This window comes from Thermobia domestica, chromosome 17, assembly GCF_964235325.1.
Source record: "Thermobia domestica chromosome 17, izTheDome1.hap1.1, whole genome shotgun sequence".
NCBI classification, from domain to species: domain Eukaryota; kingdom Metazoa; phylum Arthropoda; class Insecta; order Zygentoma; family Lepismatidae; genus Thermobia; species Thermobia domestica.
The window spans coordinates 151,453,178-151,475,393 of record NC_137470.1 but is presented as its reverse complement, the minus strand read 5'-3'; the positions used below and the strand labels follow the sequence as shown (position 1 = coordinate 151,475,393).

The window sequence follows — 22,216 nt, the reverse complement described above, 5'->3', positions numbered from 1 at the left end:
CGCAGCCCTTCCTCAAGTTTCCTAACATCTTACTGATTTTCTCTTCGGATTCTGCAGGAAGCGCCATATCATCTACACAGCGTATACACCTGATTATTCTACCTCCTAGGCTCTTTTTCACCATCTCCTCTACATAGATATTAAATGATGTAGGCGAAAGGCAGCATCCCGGTCGAACTCTCCTTCCAATTCCTCTTTCCTCTGTCATTTCCTCCTCTATTCTAACACTTACTTGTTAGTTCATATATAAGTTTCTTATTAGTCTTCGATCTTTCCATTCCAACCCAACCTTCTTTAAAACTTCCAACAACAATTACCTATTCACGCGGTCAAAAGCCTTTTCTAGATCAATAAATTCGATTGGTATACTATTTATCCCGGTTGCCTTTCCATTCCTAATCTCCGATATAGCTTTTACAAACTCAGAGGCAGAGGGGGTCTCAGAAATTTGAAATGGAAAAGTGGGTCAAATGTTTGACTCAAAACTGACAAAAATGAGCAACACTCAACCATAGAAACAAGTTTTATTTGAAACTTTTCCTTTTCAGAACAACCGCGGCAAATTTTGGAAAACTATTTTAATTTTAGTGTGTACCTCTGAGGTCGGCCGCTTGTCTCATTTGACTAAACAAGCTATTTAACTGGCAAACTCATTAGCTAAACAGGCAAACTGGCAAATTCATTTTTTGCTAAATACCCACTGGTGGACCCAAATTTTTTTTTCTTGGGGCACAAGCGAGTCTGGGCGGGGAGGGCACAAGCGCGTGGTCCCCTTTGCAGTGTTTTGAGGGTCAACTTTGTGCCTCCTTTACGGGTCTTTCGCATCCAGGTCTGGAACCGGTTCCTAAGATCTGGTTCTGGAACCGGGTTTTCGGATCCAGGTCTGAAACCGGTTCTTAAAACCGGATCTCCCAGAACCGGTTTCTCGCGGAACCGGATCCACCGAGACCAAAACTTTGTGGCCATCCCTAATAATCACGTCATGTGTTGTTTTAAGTGATCCAGTAGTCATAGCATTATTCGATTTTTCGTATAAAATATTACTCTCCGCTCCTCTCTTTGGAAATACACTTTAATCAATTTAATATATAATCCTTAGGGGCCTACGGTTGATAATAGCCAAGTATCTTTTCAATTGATTCTGTATTTATTGCGTGATGTGACCAGATAGAAACTAGTAATCGTTTTTATATAATAGATTTTACATGAACACACTTCTTTGAAAGCAACCTGGTCACTTTCGGTGTAGCAAATAAACCTAAAATATTTCTTTAAATTAATTAAAAATAAGAAATTAAAATTTATGTTACAGAAAATATTTATATTTTTCATTGTTGACAACAATTACTTCGAAAGGAAGTATTTATTATAGAAAACTATTGTTACAGTTACTTAGAAAAACGTTGAATCAAAATGGCGCCAGGATCGTCTAGAAGAAGCGAAGCAGAAAATATTGATTATGGCACTCCAATTGACATTTCATTCAGAAGAATATCACATCTGAATAGTGAGTATATTCTGTACATTTTCATATAAAAATTACAGTAAGGGCACAACATTTAGATTTTGTGCAAAGAAAGATGTTAGTGGTCAAAGTGTATGTTCGAAAATCATTAGCTATTTTAATATTCTGCATTCCAATGTGATCAATACCATTTTTTTAGGTGTTATCTTTAGTGCTGGCAAAATCTTAGTTAAGATCTATTAATACGACATATATGTATTAGTAATTAACATTTCCGTTGCATTTAAATTATTTTTTCGCAATTTTATTCTGATTTTTCCCTAAGATATTGTGTAAATACTAAAATGATTAAAGTATGTATATTTAGAAATATTTCTCTGTCCTTTAGTACATTATTAATTTGAGTGTACTTGTTAATTTACCATATGAAGGTTTATGGTTCAAAGATATCAACATCTTATTTACTGATGCGATTTTGCTATTGAGGATGCAAATAGGGAGTGGAAGAGAACTTTCGGGAAATTCAGGAAATATCACTATTATCATATGCTTCTCTTTTAAACCATTGGATAGAAACACACGATCTTTGATATTGAGTCAATTTTCGCTTTAGTAAGTAAAAATAAGTCATTCATTTGAACGCATTTCATATAGGAGGTGCTATAAACCACGCTTCAATATAACAATTAGTTTTATTGTGTAGCAAGCATGAAAGTGTTATATGCAGCTTAAAGGTATTTCAATAAGTAAGGGTTCAGTGAAAATAAGGGCAATTTCAATAACACAAAATTAGTTTTGCCCAAGAAACATAAAAGTTGAACAATTTTACATTTTATGATGTGCCAGGAAGTTAGTTATGCCTACAAATAGAAATACCACGTTGTTGAATATTGTAAAACTTTGTCTCCAATAGGATTTTTGGGTAGAGCAGTTAATAAAAAGAGCGTCCGGAATCGACTCCCACTACCAGTTTTTATTATAAAAAGTTTCCTCTATAAAAGTATTTTCACAAAATACTATACAAATTAATCTCTCTAGAATCAAGGTGAGTATAGGTGGTCTTTGACCGTAAGTCGTAGACAGGATCTCCAACAGAGCCCCGAAGCAGGCAAAGAGGAGTGGAGTTTAGGTGCCCAAAGCTCCGAAGCAAGCAGTGGGTAAGTTAGATGGCCAACAGAGCCCCGAAGCAGGCAAAGCCAGGAGAAAGGATAGGCGTAGTCCCGAAGAAGACTAGAGGCCCTGGGGTTACGTTACTCCTAAAGTCCCGAAGCAGACAGTAGGAGGGTCACCAGAAAACTGGTGTCGAGTTGCCTTCGTCCATCCAATTTATAGTGTCCTTTTGGGTGGCGGTGGCGCTTCTGCTCCGATGTCGTCTTCTGCTCCATGGGAGGGACCAGAAGCCGTCGTCTGCATGTGATTATAGGTCCCTCTGGTGAGAGATCCTCTTGCTGAACCATGTGGAGGTGTTTGTAAACATTGATGCGTGGGATTGCTTGTTTACGACATCACATAGGATATTATAATATATTAAAATTGAAAATTCTTTCAACATAACAAAATCAGTCGAGGCACACATGAAATGAAATGAAATTTCTAATTTTATGATTTACGAGGATGCCATTTCGTCTAAAGGACACAGATGATTAATGAAAGATAATAATTTTCAAATAACTAGTCTAATAAGAAAACGGAAAACCTCCAGAAAAGCTACTTATGCGATGCTGTCAACCACAAATTCAGATTGTCTGGAATTGAATCAGGAATCCCTATTTCTAGAAGTGAGCGCTCTGTCACTGAGCCACCGTGTGACTTAATAACTCTTGAACTCCCTCCTTGACCGGATCTACCATATGTGCAACACGTACATTTGCACGGGCTGGCAAAATTTGTCATAACTATATTATTTAAAATAAATATTTCCAGTTGGAAACAGACTTAGTGATGATGGTAGTTAAATTTACTTAGCTGACCTTTGATTTGAATACTACATTCATAAATCATTTTTAGGTCGCATTAGGTTAAAATCAGAGAACAGTGCTAAAGCAAATGGTCAAACAAATCCCAGCATGAATTGCTTGATTGTTGTCAAACACAAGAACTCAATTCTCGAACAGTAGCGATCACCTGTTCCATTTAGTTAGATATCACAGTTTTGATATGAAAACTAGTCTTGTCTTTGTCATAAACAAGTTCCTTATCATTGAAGATGGAAACAAGTTTTTAAAAATATTTTTAACAAGCGTAGAATGAAAATCAAAAAAATAAAGATAAAAGAGCTAGTTGCACTGGAAATGCAAACTGATATATTGAGATTGAAACTCGATATTGAATTTTATAAAAAGGATCATCATCTGTTCTCTGCAGGTGTGTTTGCTTTATATTTCATTAACATAAATTATTATTGTTATTTAAAGAAAAAACAGACACAACTAGATTGCATTTGTAGTGTTTAGGCCTTTCCTAAGTGCAAGTGCACTTTCCCTCTCCTTCGTTGTTCATGATAGGGTAGCTTACTTAAAATAGTGGCTTTTAAGTTTCAGTCTTTCTGAAGTAAGAGAAGGTGCATCAAATAATGCCAAAGCACGGGGCGACAAATTGCCCAGCGCCGGCACTGCTTACAGTTATAGCAAGCGCGTGTGGACTTGTAACCAATTGAAATGTTTATTCAGAGCCGAAGAATTATGATTTCCTATTTACGGTTGCTAGGATTTCGCTTTTAAAGCATGGTGGATGTGGTCAAGAGTTTTTAAAACAAGATTGTACCTCGACGAGAAGCTGGTACTATCAACGTCCTTAGAAAATACATAGTAAATTTTGGTTATCGTCCTGCGTATTCTTCATAAATATTGAAAGGGAGTGTAGATATGTCCAGTGTGAAATGTTCCGCTCAATATTTGATAACACAAGCAATACTGTAATAATATTAATAGACAATATTTTCGCAAATCTCATACATAATTGTAAAAGAAAGTAGATCCCCACTCGGTTTTTGTTAACCAGCACCAAGGTTTTTTGTAAGATATCCTTATTCACAATGTCGGACTAAACTTAATTAATTTAACTCTTCATTTCAGATGTCTCATCTAAGACAGCGCTAAGAATTAGCCGCACCCGTGAATTGCCCAAACGAGCAGAAAATGGCAAGTATAAGACACGGTCCATGTGGATAAGCAACAATAGGCTGCAAAGTACAGCAGGATTGACAACAGCTGTTCAGTTATTGGTAGATCCCTGCAGATTAGGATGGTTAGATCTTTCATTCAATCAGATAACAGATATAACTGATGTGAGTATTGCATCGTTATTGTATTACTTTTATAGCTGTTAAATATTAGTAGTCTCGTGCGACATAGTTCTATCTGTCGCAGTATAGGCTACATGTCACAGTCAATAATGCACCATGTAGTACGGGCGGTAATATTACACTACTTATGTACAAAGTGGCGCAGGGAAACGGGAAATTTTGAATCTTGAATTAGCAACACTGTATACTCGGCATTTGTTTCCTACCAATAAGACAACATTGAATAGATTTTGTCATTTAGGAATATGGAAGCATTGAATTTGTGCTAACCTGTGTTCGCTGTGAAAACATTTGATAAGAACGGTGACATTGTATGGGTTCCGAGATCCCTGCATTCAGTTTGCGACTTCTCTTTGTGGCGAATCTATGGGGACATCTTGAAAGCAAAAGTTATATTTTTTATAACTTTAAGTTATATTTTTTATGAAGTTATACTTTTTCAAATGGCACTATGTCAGATTATTAAATGTTTCAAATAAACATGTCAAACGTAAACTTAAAATAGCACTTTTAATATTAGTTACCAGGGCTTGCACATTTTAATTTTTTGAAAACCTTTATTTTGAATAGAACGTTCACCTCCGGTGCTTGGAGTCCCTTGTTTGATCCCAGCATGCGCCGTGTGGACTTTGTGGTGGACAAACACCGTGCTCGTGGGTTTTCTCGGGGTTCGACCGTTTCCTCCCACTTTCTTCATTCCACCTTTTCATTCATTTCTTATAATCACCGTCTCCTTTAGCCTAACCGGCATAATCGTGGGACGTAAAACTTAAAGATTTCATTTCATTTTCTTTATTTTGAAAGAATGCTGAGATAAGTATCATATCTAGTTACTTGTATGGTTTGTAATGGATGTGTAAGTTATCTTGCCGTTTACAACACTTCGATATCTCAAACCGTTCCGGAGATATGACAATCATTGCTGAAGTTTACAACACTGCTGAAATCGTGTAATTGCGAGAACTTGTTGTAATTACAGTTACTAATTAATGCTATAGAAGAGAAGAGAAACAACAGTCATATTAGATATTTTACACAAATACATCATTTTCAGCAGTGTTGCGAACTTTATCAATCTTTATCATATCTCCGAAACGGTTAGAGATATCGAAGTGCTGTAAACGGCAAAATAATTTACTTATTCATTACAAACCATACAAGTAACTATATATGATACTTATCTCGGCATTTGTTTTCGAAATAAAGACTTTCAAAAAATAAAATGTTCAAGCCCTGGTAACTTCGTTCCTATTCATTCGAAAATAGTCATACCCTGACCACGGTATTCAACACTAATGTACTTTTTAAGTGCATTATCCTTTGCATCTCGGCTGTGCTGTTTGTGCGTTAGAGGCTTCCAATCTTTGGATGTTTCTGATACTACAGGGTGCGGCACGTAAAACCGGCCCGTAAAGTGAATACATAAAATGAAATGTAATGTATTGAATATGATTAATTACAACACATAAATGAAATGTAATGTATTGAATATGACTACTCACCTTCACAGCAGCCTTCACAGCAGATGCTGAAAGTGTCCTCCGCCCACTTCAACACACATGTGAGTACGATTGAGGAGATTCATATATCCCTTGTCAGTTCTTGTGTTGTAATGCTATTGGTGACATCCTGGATCCTGGTCTTGAGTTCTTCAATTGTGTGTGGATTTGTTTCGTATACTCTTCCCTTTAACAACCCCCATAAGTAAAAGTCACACGTGGACAAGTCTGGTGACCGAGGAGGCCACAAGCCTTTGCTGATTATTTTCTCTGGTGTAAACATCTCATGCACAAGGGACAATGATGCAGCTGATGTGTGGCATGTTGCACCGTCCTGCTGAAAGTAACATAACTGACGCTCCTCTTCGGTCAAGTGTGTATAAAACTCCTCCAGGATTCTCATATACACGTCACTGTTCACTGTCGTCTCAAAGAATATGGGCCCAATAACGCGTGTGGCGGAAATGGCACACCAAACACCAATCTTCTCATCATGCAAGAGTACCTGGTGGATTGCGTGTGGATTTTCTGTCGACCAATACCGGTTGTTTTGGGAATTTACGTACCCAGACAGGTGGAACCACGCCTCGTCACTCATGATGAGCATTAGTGGATCCAAGAAACCACTGGTAACATTGCTCAACAGCCATGAACAGAAATGCACCCTCTTCTGCAGGTCAGGCTCCTTCAGTTCTTGCACAACACTTATCCGGTACGGTTTTAACTTCAGTCCCCTTAAAACACGTCTGCAAATTCTCTCACTCGCATGAACCTGTTGACTCTATCTCCTGGTTGACTTTCAAGGACTTCTTGTCATTATCTCCTCCACCTGCATCTTTAATTCAGGTGTGCAGACAGATGGTCGTCTGTTCCTGGGAGCATTTTGAACCGATCCTGACGCCGCCATTTTTCCATCAATTCCTGAATGGTGCTTTTTGCTGGCACAGAACGTCCTGGAAATTTCTCCCGAAACAAATTCTTTGTTTTCACAAAAGATCCAGTGAGAATGAACCCTTCAACAATGGCAACACGCTCGGGTATCAAATACGGCATTATCACACACTGACACTCACCCGCTTAACACAACGAGGCCTTTTTCTCAACTGGTTTCGACAAGTTTCACTGGCTGCGGCTGCACGTGACTGTTGTATGTCACGTAAGTCGACCCGACCTCGACACGCCATCTCTTGGTAGGAAGGTAGATTATTTAAGTGTTGCCAAAAACACAATATACCAGAATATTACAATGGGCCGGTTTTACGTGCCGCACCCTGTATAACATCCTTAGTTTGCAACACTGAATAATAAGTGGTATTTTATGTTTACGTTTGACGTGTTGATTTGAAATTTGTAATAACTTGACGTAGAAAAATATAACTTTATATTGGGTTGGCAACACTGTTTGTTGGGCCTTTCTGTTTAATACATAAAAAAAGATGTCCCCCTGCTGATAGTTGCTTCGTGCAAAGTTTCGCTTTTCTCTCTCTTTGGGTTTCTCCGTTATAGCGGATGATCAAAATAAATTGTTTACTTTATATCTATCTCTCTCTCTCTCTCTCTCTCTCTATATATATATATATATATATATATATATATATATATATATATATATATATATATATATATATATATACACCAGCCATTGGCTATCTGGGGGCTCCGCCCCCAAACCCCCGAATTTGCTCAGCCTACGGTCTCGCATCTCTTAGGTATCAGCCTTTGCATCAAGAGTGAATTTTGTGCATTTACTCTTTAATTACATTCCCTGAATTTGGCACAGCTGGGGGCTTCGCCCCCTGACCCTTACGTTTACTCGGCCTACAGCCTCCCACCTCTTAAATCCACAATTCTACCAAATTTCAAGTTTTTTTTCCTATTTTAACTATGTAAAAGATAAGATTTTGTATCCCAAGAAAAAGCCCATTAAAATAACATTGGGATTTCTTCATCCCCTCTTTAGGCCCCTTAAAAACTAACAATATTCCCTTTTGGCAATTTTCCTGTAGGTTACTTCCGAAAGGCTATAGTCATGCGAAATTTCATCATTCTAATCCTGCCGGAAGTGCCTAAACATTTTGGAGTGTAGAAGATGTCCCATATAAATAACATGTGAAAGGTTTTTCAGTTCCCCATAAAGCACTTTACAGTTGGGAATTTTTATTTTTAGCAATTTATTTAGTTAACGCTAACGAACACGTATAAACATACAGAATTTCAAGTTTTTATTCTAATTCCACCACATGCCGTAAGCGTTGGTGGACCACCGATGGGCAACTAGAGATATCTCGGCAAAAATTGGCGGCCCCGCAGCAACGATCCACGGTGGTCCCACTTCCGTTTTCAAAATTGTACCACCAGCGGCCCACCAGCGTCAGAGACGCGACGAAATGCCAATGAACAACAAAATTACTCCCCCAAAATATGTTAAATCGCATATATGCGTAATTTGTTACATTAAGGAGTCTAAAAAAATAGTTTAAAACAAATACATGCAACAGAGTGGAAGCGAACAACCAACCTTTAGATAACTAGGCGCGTGCTCTTCCGACTTCGCCACGGAGGCGATGTATAAAATATCGCTTGTAGAGGCATAAATAGTGAGGTATTTTTACTTTATATAATCACAGTGCTCCCGTAACCGTGTATATTCGATGATAACCGTTTGAGATTAGATAAAATCCTTTCGTCATGTAATTTTATAACAAAATGACGCGAGTGTGCTTACTTTATTTCATGGTTCTCCCATATTCACTTTCAAATGATGGGCTACAGTTGTCATCTAAATTCATACACTTATACGCACTCATCTCAAGATTTTTCACTTCATGATGTAGAGGCAGGGGTTACTCTTGACCCCCGTAGCTCACTTTAGGAACAATTCTTCAGGAAAAATTACATATAATAACCGGATGCATATAACTGGCGAAAGTTCGTGTTGGTCCCTTCGCGATACTCCGCGACGAATCGAAGAACTGCGGACCAAAATGAAGTCCTCGCTGCTACGCGGTGGTAACTTCAATACCCCGACGCTAGATATTTCTTTCGATTCGACGAAACCCTTCCGCCAGTGGCACACTAGAGGCAGTACTTCGACGCGTCGCTATATCGAGTATCGATATTTATCCGCTAGTGGGCCACTAGGTGTTGGCGACGTTCACGGCGTGGGGCAAATACCTAAAATATGAAATTATACGTCCAAGAAAACACCCATTTAAATAACATGGGGAAACTTTTCATCCCTCCTTTAGACCCCATAAAAATTAAAAAAAAAATATTCACTTTTGGTAATTTTCCTGTTGGTTAGTTCCGGAAAGCTACAATCATGCCAATTTTCAACTTTCCCCGTCAACCGGAAATACCCATTTAATTTGTCAGTTCATGTAGTTCTATATATATAGTAAAAGGTGTATATATAAAGTAAAGTATAGTATATATATAGGGTGTTTCAAAACAATACCGACAACGGTTGGGGGTGATTCATGACACCAAGATAAGACAAAAAGTATAGACCAAAGTAGGTGCACAAATGCTTCCTTTCGGAGTTATAGGCTGCCGAAAACATGAAAAAAATAACTTTAAAGCTATATAGCTCCAAAACTATGGGACTTACCATAGTCGGGTCAAGACTTCACTTAGGAACTAATATGTGCCCTGTCCAAAAATTCATGTTTCAGAATCCTAAGGTACTCACGAACCAATTTTTATAGATTGGGTTTGACTACGGGCATGTAATTTGAAGTACTGTCCAACAACCTCTATAAAAATTGTTGCTGAAGTCTCACATGATTCTGAAACTTGGGTATTTGGATAGAACACGTAATAGTTCCTAAGTGAACTCTTGACCCGACTACGGTAAGGTGTCATAGTTTTGGAGCTATTGACCTTTAAAATTTACATTTTCATGTTTTCGACAGCCTATAACTCCGAAAGGAAGCATTTGTGCACCTACTTTGGTCTATACTTTTTGTCTTATCTTGGTGTCATGAATCACCCCCAACCGTTGTCGGTGTTGTTTTGAAACACCCTGTATATATATAAAACTACATAAACTGACAAATTAAATGGGTATTTCCGGTTTCAGTGGAAAGTTGAAATTTGGCATGACTGTAGCTTTCCGGAACTAACCGACAGGAAAATTGCCAAAAGTGAATATTTTTACAATTTTACGGGGTCTAAAGGAGGGATGAAAAGTTTCCCCATGTTGTTTAAATGGGTGTTTTTTGGACCTATAATCTCACTAAATAAATAATTGGAATAAAAACTTGAAATTCTGTTTTAACTGTCTATGCTCTAACAAAATTACTTCAGTTGAAGTTAGCTGCCTTTTTTCAGTATAAATATTAAATAGATTAGATTTAGAGTCATTAAGTTGAGTAACATTTCATCTTGTAATGGTCGAATCTTGAAGCATTGGCACTGTTGAGCTTACATTTCGGTGGCAAATTTATTAGTTAAATGCCCGTGCAGATCATTTACGAAGGATAGATGTTGAAGTTAGCTGAATGAAATACAGTGTAAGATCAATGCAGAATAGTTTCAACACTAATTCCCAAATTTCAGTTATTAGTAAATTACCAATTACTGTGCACGGGATTCAAATTGATGTTACACATTTAAGTGATTCTTTCACGTCCACCAATCCGCCAACGTTATGATGTGGTAATCTGGAATTTTATCAGGAGCGCGTCACAAGCTCATTTGTTAATTCCAAATACCTATTCGTCTTCCGCACAATATAAATATGTTTTAACCCTTAGATAAATTGCTTTTAACCATTTCGGGATTGAAGGTATATTTGAGCCTATATATACCAGAAATGTGCATTGCTTTAAAACACACATTTAACATCTATTACTGCCTGATTTTTCCTGTTCAGTCGTACAAGCATTGCGAAATAGGTCATATGTGTCTTGAAAAGGAGCTCATCTAGTTGGTGGGGTCATGACGTAATCTATTTGGCCTTCAAGAAAAATCCCAATTCTCCTCGAATTTCCTTTTTCAGGTATATGATACGGACTTGCGAATGGTATCGTTTGGAAAGCTGCTTTATTCTGTAGAGAATGAGGTACAAACAATGAACAAAGGGTAAATAACGGTAACGCAGTAGATGCTAAAATACCAAAAGGATTAAATAAAGCCCAAATTGCATATATTTAATATCTATATCAATGAAGCAAACTAACAATTTACAGCCCAGCCTCCGTATCTAGTAACCCTTGTTGGTTGGTTGGATTTGATTTTAGCGTGCCTTTCAGTACCTAGGCTACATGAGACGCGGACCACATGATTTGAAACCACATGAGCTCCCTCCAGAAATTGAACTCTGGTACGACCGATGTTGACAGAGTGTAGCTTGTAATAAATAGTTCAAACTATTTCTGGTATGATCAGTTATTCTAAGCTCAATGGTTAATTGCAGGTATTGTCCAGGCACATTCAAGAGAGTAAATAAATAAATAAGCCCATACCTAAAGGGTGTCCAGTGTTGCTGAGTTCTTACTGCAACTACGTTCAGCTTCCTGAAACCTTCATTTTTTTTCTTTTTGCTGGTAGTAATATATAATTCAAGGTAAATTCAAGTTAGGATCTCTAAGCAATAGTCTCAAAAGTCGCTAAAACACATACTTTAATACTTGAAGCAAAAATAATCTAAATATCAAAGTTCATGTCTCTAAAGTTAAGGGAGTACGAGATATAATAATTACAACCCCCATTACCCCAACCTCGTAATTATGAGTCAATTTTAAAAGAAATTATTATTGGTACCTTACATCACTAATCCTTTGTACTGACCAATTTTCAGATTTCAAGCTGAAGTAGTTTGTCCTAGACGTTGGTCAGTCAGTCACTGAGGTAGGCTTTCTTCTTCTAGCCTACATGGAAATAAAAACGTCACCACCCCTCTAAAAAGTTGTGTGTTTTATTAAACAAATTACATCAAAAATCTTATTGGATCATCCCATCTAATGAAATATAATTACTTATTTAAAATAATAGGGTTATCCTTTATAAAATAATTTAAAATTGCATATTTGTAAATGTATAATGTATCTGTGTTGTGATTGAACTTACATTCTTTGATATTCGTTTTTACAGGAACTTTTGAAATTTCGTAATCTTCGAATATTATATCTACATGGCAACAAGCTACAGAGGTTAGATCCTATTTTCAAATTAAGAGAATTATCGCTTTTGCGATCAGTGACATTCCATGGGAATCCTATAGAATCCAGTGTTCCTCAGTACAGATTGCACATAGTAAAGATGCTTTATCAGATTGTTTATTTGGATTTTGTACACGTATTGCCAAGTGAACGAAAACGACCTGCACCACCAAGAGTAAAATATGGAAAAGATGATGTTTAAATGCATAGTTGGCGATTAGTGCACTTGTACGACAACACTTAAAAGAAAGACAAATAGAATCTTCAGCGATTCGCAACGTTGCATAAGATTTCTTCAGGGCCTAGTACTTGAGATCAAAAGTCGTTAATTGAAAGCTTTCTCAGATATTTCAGCAGGTCGTTGATTTTAAATTTCGAAATGCATTATCTAGTAGACAGGATCAACGATACAAGTTACCGAAGAAGATGGTTTTCAGTACTAAGTACATTAAATAAACTAGTTGTACTTTTACTCTACATGGAAAAATTTTCTGTATCTCGTAATACTATTAAACTTAATACCTCAAAACGATTGAATATAATTTTTTTCATTGATGTGTTAAACTTAATCATTCTGCCAAATAGCACTGTATGGTTTATTTTGGAATTTACTGAGTTACCAGTAGAATCATTCTTTAGGGAACATAACTGACATCTACTGAAAGGTTAATTTCTCAATTGCCTAAGCTATGGTAATTTTATACTGGCAAACCTTAAGCGGTGCATTGCCGTATACGCAAACTCACTACAGTTTTCCTCATCTTTACGGCTTCAATGAAATGTACCATACAGTGTTATTCGGGTAAAATGCTTAAATTTTTCTGCATTGTCATAAGCCTTCACTTTAATCCTATTCATGCGACATGCCCACACAAGTTGTTTCCTGTAGAATATTCAAAAGTGCTCTCCTTGGTGGCTAATTGGTTTACGGGGTCCCAGGTTTGATTCCTGGTGTGAGATTCTTAAAATTTCATTGCATTATGGTCATTGGATTTTACTCCAAACTATAGGTCCATTCCTTATATTGCCTCGATACTCAAAAGGGACGCATGATTTCAACAAACAACAGCAACTGCTCGAAAGTATTTTAATATACCTCAATTTAAGATAAAATTGGATTTAGAAATATAATATTAAATAAAAGAGGTTAAGAACACTGATTTTAATCAAATTGAAGCATGTATTGTAGATTTTCTCTCCACAAGTTAGTCATTTTTCATTTTAATCAATAGTCAGGAACTACATAATTTAAACGGTTTACCAAGCATTGTTAGGGTCATCAAGTCTAGGAGGTTTAGTTGGGCAGGTCATGTAACCAGGATGGAAGAAAGTAGGAATGGTTTTAAAGTTTTAACTGGAAGACCAATCGGAAACGACCATTACGAAGACCTAGGCGCAGATGGTAGGACAATATTAAGATGGATCTCGTAGAAATAGGAATACAAAGTAGAGACTGGATCTAGTTGGCTAAGGACAGAAGTCAATGGAGAACTTTTGTTAATGTGGCGTTGAACCTCTGGATTCCATAGGCTATAGAGTTAGACTCAATTGTCACCCTTTCAATTTGTTAAAATATCTTTTAATTTTACGTCTATTATGCTCTTTAGACGAAAGAAGATGGATTATTAATAAGAGTGAATAATTAAGAAGTAATTGGTGGAATGATAATGTGGTAAGAAGAGAGAACCATATTTAGAAGCTCGCAGAGTTAGGATTAAATCAGGAACTCCTCGTACTAGGGGTCATTGCTTTACGTCTGAGTCAACGGCTCGTCTCTGAATATTGTTGTTTTTTGTTTCTGCGAATACAGAAGTATATTTTTTCATTTCGTTGTGCAGAGTGTTGTTTGACTTATATCCGACAGATTTGGCAACACTACTGTCACCTGTATAGTTGAAACAGAAACGTGAAACCAATTTCATTATCAGTGTGCTGTCCCAGCTTGCAAGTGCAGGAGTGTCGTGTTACGGAAACGACGCCAAAAAGTTAACTGTTATTGAGAACAGTACGTCATCGCTGCTTTCCACGTGCATTTTTTGACAACTGAAGAGTAAAACAGTGTCGGGAAAACGTTTAACCTTTGGGGTGACAACAGATAAAGATATTGTGGCCAAGCGAACGCAAATGAGTCCCATGGAGAAACATTTGAAACAAAAGGGACCTACTCAAGGTTACCAGTCTATGATACTTTGTATAATTCGTGGATCGGCAGAAAAAGGAGAATCTATGACTCAACGTGATATGACCTAGAAATTACATCTGGCGTAGTCCACTATATCAGTCACAACCTCCGCGGGATCACAACCTCTTCAATCACCACGTCTCAGAAGAGGAGACATTGTGTCAAAACCTGTAGCAAAGATACTTCAAGAATTGGGGGGTCAAACGGAAGATGATTATCACATTGGATGGTGCCTACATTTATCTCACACGTAATGGTAATATTCCTGGAATTACGTACCGTGACCGCAGGTGACATATCGAGTTCTACTGTCAATACAGAGAAAGTTTTCCCGATGGGAATAGTGATTGATACCGGATACGGTTACGAAGCAAAGTTGGAGATACGTAAGATGAACAAAACCGTTAATACGCATGTGCGCCTACTTCCAGTAATTCATCGTGCTGTCTACTTCTAGCAACCCATCAAGACCCAATCTATTGGAAAGACAGCTCTCGTTTGTAGCCAATAAGAACAAGCTACGTACACACGTGGAGAAAACTCCACCATCCCCTTGACTTTTATCATGGCATGAAGCAGAATACGAGAATCCATATTATTCTCTTTCATGACATTGGTGTCAGAAGTCCTGGCGTCAGCCGAATTGATTTCTGCTCAATTCTATCTGTTTAAACGGCGTCTATAACATCACCCTCACTGCCTATGAAAAACCTACAAGGAGGAATAAGATTGAATTTCTATGGCTGTGCTCCAACATAGTTTGTTGCAATGGAAATTGCGACGGCAGGGGATAGTCCATAATGCTCGTGGTGCGATCGTGATGTCGGCATGATTTTCACAGGGTAAATACAATTTGGAAATACGTTCGATATAAACCGAATAACCTTATGTGGGTCACCTACCTCAGTCTGTTTCGGACAGACTGTTTGCAACACTTGGAAGAATGTTTGGCGTCATTATACTGTCGTATTGAACTTGAAATGTCTGTGAATCTTGGCAAGCAAAATCGACTGTACTGTACTTGGGTGAACGCTATAAACATATTCTCACCTACTTCACATTAGCAGTGGTAAAGTTTCAATAATTATAGCACAAAATTAAGTTAGTGGAAGCTATGTGTTACTCATCATAGAGTAGTCGAAAAGTTTGTTTCTCTATGATTCTTTATATTTGCATACTATTAGTGCTGTAACTACCTGAACTCAGAAGTATGTTATACGATTCGAAATTTTCTCTGTAGCTTATGCTTCTCTATCTGAACGTTGTTTGTTGCGATCAAGGCAGATCATAAAGATCAATTGACTTGTTTGAATCCAGAGTGAACTAACTACATTTCCACCGATTTCTGAGTGCAAACATTAAATCATTCGAGTTACGCGCATTACAGCGAACCTTACGCCACAACAAACCAAGTATAAAAACTGACTTACGAACATGTGACACCTATTTCCCAATGGCAACAGTTCGTGTCAAGCTGTTACCGTTTCCAAGAAATGCTAATTTCTCACAAAACATGAAAATGTAGTTGGCGCCGACTACGTGGCTGCTCCGGAGATCCGGCACCCATACAAATAATCTTGTGGAAGTGGCGCACCCACAAGGGTTTTAGCTTGAACCCGGGTCTGAACCCATTTCCCTTGCGTTTAAGTCAGCCGAGTTATCGACTGAGCTAGGGCAGCCCCAATTTATCCTTATTGTACCGGTATATTTTACTTTATCATAGCACAGCCCTTTATGACAATGTTAATAAAAGATTTTACCTAAAAATAAATCAATCAAATATCGAGACTTCCCTGAAAATATATAGACTAACATGTCGAGCCATTGATATGCACCCACATAAATTTTGCAAGGTCAGCGCCGTTGGTAGTTAGTTCGCTTCAGTTTCAGACAGCTCAGTCTCTACTCTAGTAGTATGATCTAGAAAACCGTACCTAGTTCTTTCCAATACTGTATGATTTTATCGAGGACTATATCAGGGATTACACTTTCTGAAAATGAAATGAAACGCAATTTCTAGTTTTATGTCTCATGGATATGCCCTTTATGCTAGAGAAGACGGATGGTTAATCAAAATTAGGGATTATGAAATAATTGGTGGAAACAAACGGTGAAAGGAACGATGTTGTGCAGCACGTACTCGCTTTGCCAGTTATCGAACCAGGCAACGCTCTCACCAGAGACGAACGATTTACCACTGATCCACTGATTTATTTCCCACAATTTCTGCAAATCAATGCTAGCCACCCTATTAAGCAACACATACAATATATTTAAATAAAGTATGACTAAATGAGGGAACAAACGTTACATTTTAACAAGTGGCGCGCTTTTTCTCATTACTTCCAACATTATTTTGCGTTGAAGAGCAGAACGGAAGACATTGTTTGGATTGTAATCCAAGAAATTGTTTCACCAGGGCTAGAACTAGCATTATTTGCACATACGTTATGTACAAACAGAAATATTGTTCATAATAACAATGGTGTCGAAAGTAGTTTTAAAATTTGAATAACAAATTTCATATTAGGTTCATTCCATCTTTCTCAACACTTTCCACAGGCGTACCACCAAAGCATATTGAGTTGAGTTGAGTTGATTTTGAGTTGAGTTGATTTGATTTTTAGTTTAGCGTCCCTTTCAGCAGCGAGGCTATATGAGACGTGGACCTACTGATTAACGTGGAATCCGAACCACATGAGCTCCCGCCGGGAATCGAACCCGGGTCTCCCACGCCAAAGGCGCGTACGCTAACCGCTTAGCCACGGAGGAGCTCGAGTTGATTTTGAGTTTATCGTCCCTTTTCAGCAGCGAGTTTATATGAGACGTTGGCCTACTGATTTACATGGAATCCGAACCACATGAACTCCCGCCTGGAATCTCCCACGCCAAAAGCGCGTACTCTAACTGCTTAGCCACGAAGGAGTTCTCAAAGCATGATGGAAGAATTGGAGAAATAAGAATCTGGGAGGAAACGGAAGTATTCCGAAAAAAAAACACGGACTCGATGTTGTCCACCACGAATCGAACAGGGACCTACGCATCACAGGTAAGCGCTCTACCATTGAGACACCGTTCCCTACACCTATATAAAAGACATGGAAAGCAAGCTAAACAAATTTATATATATCTAGCACAAAGTAAGGTGTGGGTTGGTCAGAAATAGTCAGTCTTCCCATCATTCAAACAGACTCATAAAAGGTGAAATGGATGATAATTTTGAGGCTTTACGAGTTGCAAGGCGAACTAATCAAAGTCTTGTTTCCTGAAAATATACACTGAAAAAAATCCGTTATCCGGACAGCAGTATATTGTACAAATGTACGAAATCAGTATGTTTACTACGGAAATCTGTACGGAGCATATATTATCTATATGCTACAGACGTACTGCGTTTTCGCAGCTTAGATGTTGCGTCATACCGCTTCAGGATGTCTGACATCTAACAGTCTTCCGTATATTACGTCATCTATATGTTATACGTCCATCTATATGTGAGATCCTTACCGCCAGTATAGTTCTTTTTTCATACGGAAAGTGCGTATAGATGTAATACTTATATAGAAAGTATTATTTAAAAAGTCGTTTTCAATTATATGTTTATTGCAGGTAGTACGTTAAGTCCAAAAGCTACAGGATTTACGCGTGTAACCTACGTTTTTACCCACGCAACATACCTTTCTTTTTCTCTGAGCATTCTGAACAACAAAATATTGGCCAATTAATTTTTGATTATTGACTGATTTGATTTGATTTTCAGTTTAGCGTGCTTTTGAGCAGCGAGGCTATATAAGACGTGGATCTACAGTCTAACATTTGATCCGAGCCACATGAGCTCCGTTGGAAATCAAACGCGGGTCTTCCACATCAAAGGCGCGTATGCTAACCGCCTAGGCAAGAGTGAGCTCTATCAATTTGTTTTTGAACTGTATTTTCAGAGGGAAAGATAAATAATTCCACAGACTATCCGTATGAGCACTAAAACTGGTTGCCACAGACAATCAGTGGCAGATCTGCAAGGTAAAAAACTAACGGCAGCCAGAACCCATAATATGATAGGTATATCATGAGTTTACTATAAGGTTTCAAAAATATATAAATAATAGCTTAAATTATTTTTATCACTCAAGAAACTGGGGTCCTACGCCCCCGGACCTCGGCTAGATCCGCCACTCTACACAGTACTTTGGTGTTACTACGCGAACAGCTCAAATATAATTTCCGAGCGTTCACATTGCTCGTAGCGTTTGGTGAATTCGCCCTTGCTGCCCGGAACAAGTCGAATAATCCCTACAAAGCCAAGCGTTTTTCAGTGTATCCAAAATGAGCTCCCAGCCATGAGTTTACTATAACTCTCGTAGACAGAGTTCAAACTGCCACATCACATCACATCACGAGAAACCACATTCAACACATACCCCAGGGGTGAAGCACCGGGAGGAAATGGGGCAAAGTATCTTGGCCCCCCAAATGGAGTTCGTCTTTTATATGTTTATTAAGATGACTAATAACTACAGCAAATGAAGACGTTTGTAATAGTGTGTGCAACAAAGGTATTTCATAAACACACATTTTAATTAACATGAATATTTTAAAATAATTAAAACAACAAAAATTAGCCGTTTAGTTTGTAAAAGTCTTTGTCTGCACAAAGCTTTTGTAATGATTAGAATCCAGTAGTCACATCCATGGCATCACTCTGAATTTCTTTACTTACATAGTTTAGTAGGGAATACCAGAAAACTACTGAGACAAGAAACTTGTAATCTCTCATTTGACTAACGATACAGCATCACTTCTTGCTTGAGCATTATCAGTTTTTTTTTCCTGCTAACTCTTCTAGTGCATTACAAACTTCTGGACCTTAGAATCGTACAGCTTTGACACTTTCTATTCTACATTCCTAAAGTGTTTCAGAAAGAAGTTTCACAGACAGGCTTGTAATTTTTTTTATAAACAGTCCATCTTTTTGTAGATGATGCGAAAAGTGTGTAAATCCTCTGTAAAGTTCCAAAGAAAGACATTGCATCTGCACATGTCTTGGCCATATCTCTCAAAATCAGGTTGTATTGTGACATGCACATGGCTTGAAGAAAGCTCTTGAATTCTTCTGTAGAAGTCTTGCCTGCACACCTGAGATGTGACCCTTCATATTGACACTATTGTCATACTCTGATCCACAGATATTTCCAACATCCACTCCTAATATTTCAAGTTCATTTAGAATGTTGTACAAATTTTCACCTGTGCAACTTGTCACCACTAAGGACTTGATAAAATGTTCATATTCTACTGGTGGAGCGTTTGACAGTACACCATCAGCTACATATCTAATTACCAACGGCTTTTGCTCCTGAAGACTGATGTCAGGAGTGCAATCGCGAATTAAGGCAAAATACTTACCAGCCTTGATTCCCATAGCTCATTATCGATATTCTTTCCTAAATAATGCCGGGAAAAACCGACAAACTGCACACATGTGTTCAGAATCTCAATATAAGAAAAACATCTTCAACTTTAATCGAAAAGGCTTAATTACGGAGATAGGGATAATGAAAGGGTAAGAGGAATGACGAATTCCAGTAATTACTTTTAATTAGCTCTCTCGCCGTAATTAAGTTTTTCCGACCAAAGTCGCTGAAAAACATTTTTCTTGTATTGAGGTCCTGAAAACATATGATAGGTTTGTCACTTTATCCCTGGAACACCCTGCATGTTTACTTATAAGTAGACATCGGACTTTTATGCAAATGCATATTTTGTTTGCTTATATTCGTCTCTGTTAAACTTGGTAGGGGTTTCCAACAACAATAATAAATCTCAAATTTGAAGTTTTATAGTGCATATAAATGCATATTTCAAAGGTTAGAGTATATATAAGCGCTTAAGAGCATATTTAGCATATTCTATATTTTTATTTAAGATATATGCTTATAGCATGCAAAAAATGTCTATGTAACAGAGTTGCTTTTTGCATGGGAGCATGAGGAATGCCTGGTTTATGGAGAAACAATATTATTAGCAACCAAGACAAACAAGAGATAAACTTGTTCCGAAATCCTACAGGTTTTTTTTCTCACATCCTCCAGCCCTCTCTCGCTTTCTAGAAAGACTAGGCAGGAAATGGAAATTAAAAAATACCTTTGCGTGGTCATTCTCCTGTAGAAGACGAAGAAAAGTTTAGAGGAAATTGGTACTGTCCTTCCTCTCTGCTCTCTCTCTCTCTCGCTCCCTGCCTAGTATATTTTCTTTATTTTGTTGTCTCCGAAACATCATTCCAGACAAATGCTTTTCGGTGAAAAAGAAAGAGACAAACCATTCCACCCTTGAACAAAGTGGGCAAGATGCGGTACTCACAAGGGAAGTATCAATGAGCTCATATCGAAACCTACCGTAGAATTTCACTCAGAGGAAGGAAGTCCCACAGAAAGACCACATAGAAAAGCAGCTGCGTTTTTGAAGTGGAATTAACCAAAATGGTAGATTGAAATGTCGCGTATCCATGTCGATAATTGCACAATACGTTCAGTACCACGCCTTGTAAACTGCATGTTAATAATAAAAAGTCAATAACAAAAATGTGGGTACATACTATATCTAAGGGGAAGTCGTACGGTAACTTGAACCTTGACGGCAGCCATCTTGAAATCTGCCATCTTGAATGCGGGTCAAGTTTTGTAAATAGGAATAGGACAATATGATACATGATTTTGGGTTAAAATTTAAGCAGAAAAACAATGGTAGCAATAGTTTTAAGACACGTGCATTTGGTAAAAAGTTACAGGCATATTTATTGTGTATGTTTCCATGTGCACAACTCCCGAATGAAGCAGCTCTCCAACAATTTGGAAAATACAAAAATATAGGAAACACCCACTATATTTTCCCAATTTGTCCCAAATGTTGTTGAGCAAAGCTACATATTTGTAGGAGATTAGTCGACAAATTTGGTCCAAATTGGTTGAAGAGGGGCGGAGATACAAGCCGGACAATACGAAAATTCCATTGGAAAAGTACACAATAGTTTAAACGCCATGTAGATGCTTTCTGATGACTTGTTTGATATTACGGTGGTCACAACTAAATACTTTTGAAAGACTACTCTAAAACTTTGGCTCAAATCGGTTGAATATTAGCTGAGATAGACCAGATAATACGAAAATGTAGTCAAAATGGCTGGTAACAAAATCCTTATATTAAATGCTATATGAGCAATTTTCCTCTGATCTGTTCCAAATTTAGGTAAGCAGAGCTAATACCTCTGGAAGGTTACTCGGTGAGTTTGGTCTAAATTGGTCTCCTTAACCAGTAGTTCGTACCTCTTAATTATCAAATGATTGGGAATAGAGGCACGCGTATAACAAAGCTCAAATCAACTAGTTCCTAGATACGTCAATATATGGCAGCCTGCTTCGTGTCGAATTCATACAGTACACATGGTTTCCATAGCAACAGTACAAACATTTCAAACATATGGTTTGTTTCTGACATTTCGAGCTACACTGTGCTATGAATAAGTAATTGTATGTAAAGCCTTCCGTGAAAATGTGTTCCGTTGTAAACCCAGTACATATTCTCCAGTTTGCATTGCGTAATTTTCAT

At 37.7% G+C, this 22,216-nt stretch overlaps 1 protein-coding gene across 1 annotated transcript; it reads left to right on the top strand.

Annotated features, from left to right (window-relative positions):
* The first annotated feature begins 1,408 nt into the window (after positions 1–1,408).
* On the top strand, positions 1,409–12,634 carry LOC145674212 (leucine-rich repeat-containing protein 51-like). The gene is made up of 3 exons (XM_081744048.1): positions 1,409–1,507; positions 4,540–4,751; positions 12,365–12,634. Exons 1-3 carry the CDS (start codon positions 1,414–1,416, stop codon positions 12,632–12,634), a joined length of 576 nt encoding a protein of 191 aa, XP_081600174.1. The 5' UTR covers positions 1,409–1,413.
* The last annotated feature ends 9,582 nt before the right edge of the window (positions 12,635–22,216 follow it).

Coding starts and splice junctions, on each gene's coding strand:
- LOC145674212 (XM_081744048.1), top strand. CDS start 1,414: ATGGCGCCAGGATCGTCTAGAAGAAGCGAAGCAGAAAATATTGATTAT. Junction 1,508..4,539: donor AAGAATATCACATCTGAATA/GTGAGTATATTC, acceptor TCTTCATTTCAG/ATGTCTCATCTAAGACAGCG. Junction 4,752..12,364: donor AGATAACAGATATAACTGAT/GTGAGTATTGCA, acceptor TCGTTTTTACAG/GAACTTTTGAAATTTCGTAA.